Source organism: Cryptomeria japonica, chromosome 7 (assembly GCF_030272615.1).
Source record: "Cryptomeria japonica chromosome 7, Sugi_1.0, whole genome shotgun sequence".
Classification (NCBI taxonomy): domain Eukaryota; kingdom Viridiplantae; phylum Streptophyta; class Pinopsida; order Cupressales; family Cupressaceae; genus Cryptomeria; species Cryptomeria japonica.
The window spans coordinates 613120235-613129882 of record NC_081411.1 but is presented as its reverse complement, the minus strand read 5'-3'; the positions used below and the strand labels follow the sequence as shown (position 1 = coordinate 613129882).

The 9648-nt window shown below is 35.3% G+C and overlaps 2 protein-coding genes across 2 annotated transcripts; one reads left to right on the top strand and one right to left on the bottom strand.

The window, feature by feature from the left end:
- Positions 1-1292: 1292 nt before the first annotated feature.
- Positions 1293-2424, bottom strand: LOC131058828 (uncharacterized). Its single transcript, XM_057992424.2, has 2 exons — positions 2207-2424; positions 1293-2117 (listed from the first exon to the last, which is right to left on the bottom strand). Exons 1-2 carry the CDS (start codon positions 2408-2410, stop codon positions 1941-1943), a joined length of 381 nt encoding a protein of 126 aa, XP_057848407.1. The 5' UTR covers positions 2411-2424; the 3' UTR covers positions 1293-1940.
- A 4899-nt stretch (positions 2425-7323) lies between these two features.
- LOC131058830 (protein NODULATION SIGNALING PATHWAY 2) lies at positions 7324-8904 on the top strand. The gene has a single exon (XM_057992427.2). It carries the CDS (start codon positions 7324-7326, stop codon positions 8902-8904), a length of 1581 nt encoding a protein of 526 aa, XP_057848410.1.
- Positions 8905-9648: the final 744 nt, after the last annotated feature.

Below are 9648 nucleotides of genomic sequence, written 5' to 3'. Positions count from 1 at the left end.
TCTCTCATATGGGGGGGACTTTTTCCTCACATGGGGTTTTGTTCCTCACATTCTTCTATGAGAGTTCTCTTGTATAGCTTTCATCTCTCTTTTGGGGGAGGGTTTTTTCCCATTGGGTTTTTCTCTCTTTCTCCACTTTGTGAGAGATTTCATTGCATTGGTTTGCATGCATTTGCATTTGTTCATGGGTACCTAACATGGCCTCGTAGCCGGGACCCATCTTGCATTGCTTAGTTGCATTGTAGACTTAAGTGCATTCCCCTAAGTTGCACTTAAGGGGGGGTGTTGGTGTAAATAATTATTCATCATGGATATTATTACACTTACTTAAGTTTACTTAGGATAATGCATTTCATAGTAGTTTGGATATGAGACATTTGGGTGTTTGTGCCACATTGGGATAGTGTGTGTAGGAGAAATTCCACCTCTTATGGTGTTGATCTTGTTATTACACTATCATATCCACTTATTGTGGAGTGATAATTCCACCTTCGGTGGGTGATCCACCTCATGTGGAATATTATATTATTTCTCCTACCTACCCACACCTATTTCCTACCTACCCTTGTTTCTTATTGAGCCACATGTCATGTTTGTGTGCTCATACATATCCCTAGCCTTGCCTATATATGCAGGCTCATCTACATTGTATGTAACAACAATTATTGATCATTTTCTATTGATGAGAATACAGTTTATTCTTGTCCCATATTATGTCTCTATCTTGTACATTTCATTGACCTCTTGATCTTGGCAAAATCCAACTAATCTCATAGCACTCAAGATGATATGATCACATTGTTACTTTAAAATCATTCTTTGATTACAAATCTAAGCAATCTCTCCTTTGATTTATTTCTATTAATAGTTTGAATCTACTTTTAGTCTAATATTACTTGATTTGATCTATTATAGCCATCTATTATAGTCCATCTAACCAACAAGTACACTACTTTTTTTTTTGTTATTTTATACTTAATTTCTTTATTTACCTAATTAACTTAAAAAACCTTATTTTTCTTTTTAATAGTATAATTTAGAGTACTAGGAATATAAATGAAATTTATGTGAATAAAAAAAATACACATAAGTTTACAATTGACAAATTCATACATTCCCTAAACCAACTAATTGGATAACACTTGTTCTATAAGTAAAATTCAATATTCTCTTTACAAAACAAAATGAATATATTGAGATTTTTAGGTTCTATTTATTAATTAGAGTTATCGTGTGCTTCTTTTCTTTTCAAAATGGTCACAAACAACCTTAATTAATTAGATACATAATCTTTAAACTAAATAGAAATCTCTTTCAACAATGTTTAAGGACTCATTTGTCAATATCTTACATCCTAAATAAGCTTTCAAAATATTTCCAAATAATGATCAATTCTTTGTAACATCTTCTCTTTCCCTTTTGATCAACTTGATAACAGAATGCATGAATTACCCCTACAATCCCTGCACTCTTTATTTACAAATGATCATCATCTATTCACAATGTTCTCCACCTCTTCTAACTTTGACTTGTCCAAGGTAAACTCAAGAGTTCCCATTTCCCTTTTGTAATAACACCCTACATGACAAAATTTCCCAAATTTAAAATTCGTAATACAATATTTCTAAAATATATGAAAAATTTATATAAAAATAAATCATCAATAATTTGACTTCAGCAAACTGGTTGGGAGGAGATAGCGTGGGGAGCAGCTACACAACAAGGAATCCTTCCACTACATGCAGGGATACTCACCACTTTTCCCTACCACAGCTACTATGACTACTACTGTAGGGGTTTATAGGAGTTTGGGAGCAAAACAGCGTTAGCCAGGTCCAACCGACTCGACTTCTTCTTCTTCTTCTTCGACTTCTCGTTCGACTGATTCAACCGATCAACTGCTGCTGTTCGATCTCGAAATGAAAGGAATGCACCTGCCTCTATCGCCATTGCTGGGACTGGATCATATAATTCATAAATGGGTCTGGATCACAATCATCAGCAACTGGATCATCAACTAGCAAACTATGCCCAAGCAACCCCTCCCAGAAGCAACCATTTTCCTCCGACCGGATCTCCGTCTCGATTAGCATCTGCACCTGGGGGATAGGGATCCGCTGGGACAAGGAATTGAATCCTTATTATCTCTCTTCCATATAAAACAATACTATATTCATATATGACGAAAATATTGTTCATTACTCACCACTGAAATCCCATGCAGAGAGACAGAATAGTGACGGAAATGCAGACTTTTCTGTGAGTAGAGACGGTTGAAGTGTGATCCACACACAGTCGCTGCAAGGTAAGACCTTATAGCCACTCCATTCTTATCTGCATTGATATAGCCTTCTCTAGGCAGAGGCAACATTTGAAACAACGAAATGAAATCATAAGAGGGAAGGTCCATGAAATTAACCTCAACTTCTGGCATCTCTTCTGGGAGAATTGCTGGTCCCTATTTCTCCTTTTCAATGTTGGGCGGGAGATATTCAAAATTGAAATTCAAACTTAACCATGGCAGTCACAGTAACTGTTGAGGGTCCGGACAGTTAAAGAAGAGCCCGTGGAAACAAAACGGGAAACGGAAGGTTAGAAAGGGCCCACATTGCCACCTAAGCGGTCAAAGCTTAGTGTGCTTTTTAAGCCATCCCCACGAAGATGAGGAGAATGAGTTGACACGAGCATAGCCGAGAAGGGTTCCGAGGGGAGGCAGAACCAAAAACAGACGCAGAGCTTGAGGAATGTGGTTTGGTGTCTCAGATGTTGATGGTGTGGCAGGGTGTTGCAGGTTCAAAGTTTTGTGGCTACTGCAAGAGCAGATGATGCAGAATGGGTCTCTGTTTTCAGTCTACGCTTTTGTTATGTGAAGGTAGACGTTTTGTTTTCAATGTCAAGTCTGTAGATGTGGAAGGTCTTCGGATAGGTAAAGGGGTTCGATGTTGTTATCTATTTCATAGAACCCCTGCTTGGTAATGTAAGATATAGGTAGTCTTTGGTGGTTGTCTTGGATGAAAGGGTCTACTCTTTTTGTATTGAATCATGGAGCTCCCCGAATGCATGGATGGCTAGGGAATGTTTTTTTTTTCTTCTTGTCATTACCGTTTGAAGTAGGGTTTTGATAGGGCTTGCAAAGGTATGGGAGCCATATCTAAAGATCTGAATTACTTTTCTTATGTACTTATTATTTTAATATTAATAATATAAATTGTTATTATCGAACCTCAAAAAAAAAATCTAATGATTTGAGCTCTATGCGAAAACATTGTCAAAACGATGACTTAGCTCTATAAATCTAAAAGTACTCTTGATTTGTATACAAGTCATAATTTTTTTATAACTCTTGATATTATGATTGAAACTCTTTGATGTTGAAGGATGAATTGGAATCATTGCTTGACAATTATCTTGTAAATCTCTTTATATTATGATTATACATAATATAACATTGGTCATTCATTAGAATGTGTAACCTCCAATCATCTAAATATTTCATTACAAGATCATTTTAAAAAATGAACCATAAATATTTTACTGTTAACAAAAAAACTCCTTTGGTCAAAGTTCCTTACCTTCAATTTAAGGTTATTGGCACATGGAATGACTAGGACATTTGAATGAAGGTCTCTATAATGAATAAAAACCTTGATTTGGAGGTGTTCTAACTCTTTTTTTCATATGACCCACCAGTGATACATGACTTTAAGCTTCCACAAAGTTGTGTTAGTGATACATGACTTTATGCTTCCACAAAGTTGTGTTGGGTCATAGAGGTTCACCAAATATTTAAAATAAAAGTAAACTTTCAATGATCTTAATCTAGGCTAATCCAATAAGATACATGCACTTAAACATACTTTAACCTCAATTAATAAATGATAATTATAGGAGTAATAAATAAAAAATTAATGCTAAACTAGGAAATGAAATTTGATAGATAGATAGACTTAGCTCAAGGAATGAATTGGTAATTTCAATATAATTTCATAATTTGAATATGTTAAACCTAGAAATAGATCCCATGTATTTATGTTTCAGCTCAAGTTTTATATAAGATCTGCTTTTTCTAAGTTAAGTCTATAGATTTGGGGTAATTCTATAATATTCTAACTTTTTGTGTGTTCTATTTGTAGTTCACCTTATTCATTAATATCTACTCTATTAAAAGGATGGATGATTTTTTAACTTTTAAATTCCTATGTTCTAAGATCAAGAATACCAAGATATAATCATTATCCATTGGTATGGGTGCCTAAATGTTTGAATTGCACGTATAGATCTATGATTGTGTATATAAAGACATTAAAGACTATGACACTTTAAGATCATGAAAAGACGTTGTGCATAAGTGTTCAAAGATCATAAAATATTTTTTCATATGTAGGAATCAACTACAGGATTGAAAGTAAACTAACAACCACTGACAATTAGTTATATCAAAAAATGTAATAGATTCTCAAGTCATGCCCCAAATACATCAAACAACATAATCACTAATAAATTTGCATCGAGGTTCAACAAGAAGAATGAATGATTACCTCAACAAAATCCATTGCCACACCTCATCTCTTTTACTACTATTGATTTAGACTCAAGGCTTAACTATTGTGTACAAATGTCCTAATTTTTAATCCCTACATTGTGGGTCTACCACCAAGTTATATTTAATTCCAAATATATATCAAATAAATAGACTATGCAAGTGTTGAAGTTATCAAAGATATAATTATACTTACGATGAAATTGTGCCACCTAGATAGAATTGTAGACATGGTCATATCCTATATTATACTGACTTCTTAGATTTCAATAATGTCTCAATCACTTTACTTAAAAGCTAGTAAAAAGCTCTTGTTTCTATCTCTATTTTTTATTGTCACACAAGTCAAGGTTCACATTATATCAAAATTTGAGGTAAGCACCTGATTCCATTGTATTTTTAGCTAATTAATCATACTCAACTTCTTTATATATTTAGGTTTTTGAATTAAAGTTAATTTTTTAGTCTTAGGTAGATATGTAGGATGTATTTTCTTATCTTTAATAATATTAACAAAATATTGGTGAGATAAATTGTGTACATAATTAAAACATATATTATATGAAAAGGAAAATATTTTCTTAACGGATAATCTAGGCTAATTAAATAAACATAGCTAAGTAAACACAATTAACCCAAATTAACTAAATGTGGTAATGATAGTTAAAAATAGTGAATTGATATATGCCAATTTTGAAAATTAAATAAGGAAGATATGATTTTGAAGCTAAATAACTAGATAATGAAGACCAAATGGATGTAATTTGAGATTTTGTTGAAGTTAGACTTGAGAATAATGCATCTCCATTAGTGACCATATTGAAATTATATGTTGGATCTTTACCCTTTCAAAGATCAAGCTCATAAATCTAAAACTAATTTGTAATCGTGCATGTATTCTTGAGCTCTAAACATGTCTTGGCAATCTATGATATGTAATTTTACCAAATGTGAGATCTTTTTCTCTACTTTTCATGAAATATCTAAGGACTTAGTAGTATTTACAAAAAAAAAAAGAAATCTTAATTAGTCACAAGGAGGCAAATTTTCCTATATCAACCCCAAATACTTAAGCAAGTATCTAAGTATGCAAATTCTCTCCTACTTTTATTGCACTAAATCAAAATTCAAGTTGATGTTAATTATTAGATCTAGAATGTTTAAAAACTTGACTAAACTTGAGTTTTTGGATGATTAGAATGAATGTACTGAATGTTCTTAAATAGTGGCCTATAGCATTAATTTGTGTCAAATATGTGTTTTGTTGGTTGAAGAAAATAAGGTGAAGAGGGCAACTTTGCCAAATTTGAACTTTCAATTTTAAATTAGAAATGAAAAATATTGTGCTACAAACTTGTCTTGGAAATGGGGTAGCAACCAAATCCAAGTGCCAAGTGGCAAATAGCTAGATGGAGGTAGGTTCATAGATAAATGTAATATATAGGTGGATAAGGTGAATGTTTAAGAGTATATATGTGGATAGGGTAGGACTACATATATAGGGACGCGCGCGCGCATGTGTGTGTGTGTGTGTGAGAGAGAGAGAGAGAGAGAGAGAGAGAGAGAGAGAGAGAGAGAGAGAGAGAGAGAGAGAGAGAGAGAGAGAGAGAGAGAGAGAGAGAGAGAGAGAGAGAGAGAGAGAGAGAGAGAGAGAGGGCCCACTTTGTACAAGACATTATCTCAAAATAGACAAAAAAATTAAATTAGAAATAGTTTAGAGATGCAAATTTCACCATTATAATATTATAATAATAAAATGTGTGTGTGTGTGTGTGTGTGTGAGAGAGAGAGAGAGAGAGAGAGAGAGAGAGAGAGAGAGAGAGAGAGAGAGAGAGAGGGGGGGCCCACTTTGTACAAGACATTATCTCAAAATAGACAAAAAAAATAAATTAGAAATAGTTTAGAGATGCAAATTTCACCATTATAATATTATAATAATAAAAAAATTCAAGACAATATATGTATAAAATAAGACAAATTATACACTTTTCTCCTCTCATAAAAAATATATACATAATTATGCATAATAATTAGTAAGAAAAGAAGAAGAAAAGCCAAACTTAAACTTCTTTTTGATTGATAAAGTTATTTATTAATTATAATCCCTTTTATAATTTTTTAATGAAAAATATATTAATTATAATCTGTACACAAGAACGTTGTAATTTATTTAATGGATTATGCAAATATCATGTTATCTTAAATAAATAAAAAATACATATATTTTATCTCAAATTGTTCCTTTCATGACACACTATTTAAGAACATGATAATTTTATCTATATAGATTGTGCAAATATCCTATTTCCTTATCTAAATAAATAAACAACAGTATATTTTATTTCAAGCTGTTCCAATTAAAACTCAATTTTGATTTATAAATGTTTCCCACACCAATATATTTTAGAAAAATCAACAAAAACTCGTACAGTTGTTAAAGACATGTGCAATGCAAGCAAACTAATGAGTCCATAAACGTACAAGGTCAAAAATATTCGAAATAGACAAGACAAATTTGAGACTCTGGGTCGCAGTTTCAAAATTCGCATTTGAGAGGATGTTGAGATCTCGACTTTTTGGCCTGATCATCATGAAAGCAATCCTCTCCAACAGATTTCTATCTTCTAGATCAAAATTGTTCTGATTCCCAAATTTCTGCTGCCGTGGACCTTCATAATTCTGTGTAACAACTAAAAATTGGAACTCTTGCTTGTATGAATAGGCATTCGTAAGTTTGTCTCTGCAAAGGAAGACGAAATCAAAATAATCAATCTGCAGTTACAATGGCATTAGAAGCCTATTCCTCCTGGAATTTCAATGAAGTAGAAAATTTCTTCTCTGCTGCAACTCCAATGGACACCTGTTGCGAGCCCTGGTCCAATTGCACGTTTAAAGAAATAAATCCGCTCGGAATGTTCAATTCATTTGCATTCCCGTTCCCTGAATGCCCTTCCTCAATCGGAATGGATCTTGAGAAGTGCACTGAAATGCTGATTTCTAAGCCGGAAGCACTTATAACTCCATTCAATCATAATATGTGTGCAGAAAACACTCTGTTTTGCCCTAATGAGAGCGATATTCTCTCGTCTATTACAGAGTCTAATTTTCAGCATGACGAGTGCTTAGTAAATCCGTTGAGTCCTAATTTTATGAGCATTGAAGAAGCTCCTGTTCAATGTGAAGCTTCCGAGCCTCAGATTGTTCTTCCTTGTCATATTGGAGACGACGCAGAGAAGACGAGAATTATAGTGCAGAATTTGCTGAAAGCATGGGCCGAAGCACTGGAGACAGAAGCTTGGGATTTGGCAAAAGTTGTTGAGAATCGGCTGCGACGGAGGATGTCTCTGACAGGAAGCCATGAGGAAAGAATGGCCTACTATTGTCTTGACAATTTCAGAGACCCCGACGCATCTGAAAGCGCAAGCACCAGATCATTGAAGGAGCTTTGTACACAGACCAGTATGACCGCCTTTCAGGCACTCTGTCAGCTCTACCCTTACGCAAGATTCGCTCATTTCACTGCAAACCAGGGCATTCTGGAGCGTTTTGCCTCAAATAATGCAAAGCGAATGCACATAATTGACTTTGATGTAGCAGAGGGCCTGCAATGGCCGCCATTAATGGAAGCCCTGGCGGCGGAAAGCCCTAAAACTCTGGAGCTGCTTCGCATTACTGCTGTTCTCTGGGACGATGACGTGGCGTCCGGCTCGAAGGCGGGTTCGAAACTCGCTGCCTACGCAGCTTCTGTGGGAATTCCCTTGTATTATGAAGAAATCAGATTGGAAAATCTCAGAAACCACATGTTGTCCGCCGCAGAACAGGAGGAACAGAGTAATATTTCCATGGTTTTCAACTTGGTGCTGAACTTGCCACATATGCGGTGCCAGCGAAGCAAAGCGCAGATTGTGGAGTTCCTGTCGGTTGCACGTGGCATGCCAGAGGCCTTCGTGACGTGGGCTTGTGCTGGCGTGGCAAGCGAATGGAGGGACTACAGTGGCCACCTCAATGACACGATGGACTACTTCTGTGCTATGCTGGAGTCCCTGCAGGCCGGGCTGCCCGACGTGGCTTTGGCCAGCACTGTGATGGAAAACACTTTTTTGGCGCCCAAGATATCCAGAGCGTTTTCCTGTGTTGGAGCGGAGATGAAGGAAAAAGAATTAATGGATGGCAGACTGTGTGAGCTGCCCAGAAGATGTGGATTTAGTGGGCAGGGGGCTGAGATTAGCGAAGAAAGCATGGCACAGGCCAGGGATATGTTGTCCTTTCACAGAGGATGGCATTACACACTACAAAATTTAGATAACCAAATTATTTTGAAATGGCGGGATACACCTCTGGTGTGGGCTTCCACTTGGAGATAACATCCATTTCAATTCATACAGCATATTCTTTGTATTCTTTTAGGCATAATAAAAGTTTACAGAATACTTCTAACCTTATGTTCTCAGGCGGGTGCTTGATATTCTAATCTTATATTTCCATGTGGCAGCTTAAAAGCAATATCTGCTTAAATTTACAAAGAAAGGACATCCACATCCACATCCACATCCACATCCTCATCCTCATATTCTAACTTTAACATATGCTGATTCAAACTAACTCATAGTCAAATTGAATGCAAATGGAATCATCATCTTTCATCTTTAAAGAATATAATCATCTTTGATATAGGAAAGGAGAGATTATAGTATGTCAATTATGAAACATTATTTCGACCCCATTCCTTACAATACGAGAAATTTGCTATTTGATAATTTTTTCTATTATCATTTTTCTTGTTGTTTAGATGAATTGGAATGAGATTTTTTGTTGTTAAGCTATCAAACATGGAGCAAAAGTAGGTTGAAACCTCTTCGACTGAAAGGGAAAGACGGAAGGGTATTTATTCTGTCAAATTTGTTCGGAGCACGATTCTAACCTCATCTCTAAGGATAGTGGGGCGAAACGACCTTAATATTTGAAGCAGCCCTTGGCAAGATGGATGCAAATACATGTACATATCTGCTTGTATGTCAGCTTTTACTGTCCCAAGCTTGAGTTGGTCTTTATGGATTTGTAGTATGTAGTCTTTACAAACTTTGGACTTGTTGTCTTAAGTAGCAATC

Coding starts and splice junctions, on each gene's coding strand:
- LOC131058828 (XM_057992424.2), bottom strand. CDS start 2,410: ATGGACCTTCCCTCTTATGATTTCATTTCGTTGTTTCAAATGTTGCCT. Junction 2,118..2,206: donor CTCTGCATGGGATTTCAGTG/GTGAGTAATGAA, acceptor TCCTTGTCCCAG/CGGATCCCTATCCCCCAGGT.
- LOC131058830 (XM_057992427.2), top strand. CDS start 7,324: ATGGCATTAGAAGCCTATTCCTCCTGGAATTTCAATGAAGTAGAAAAT.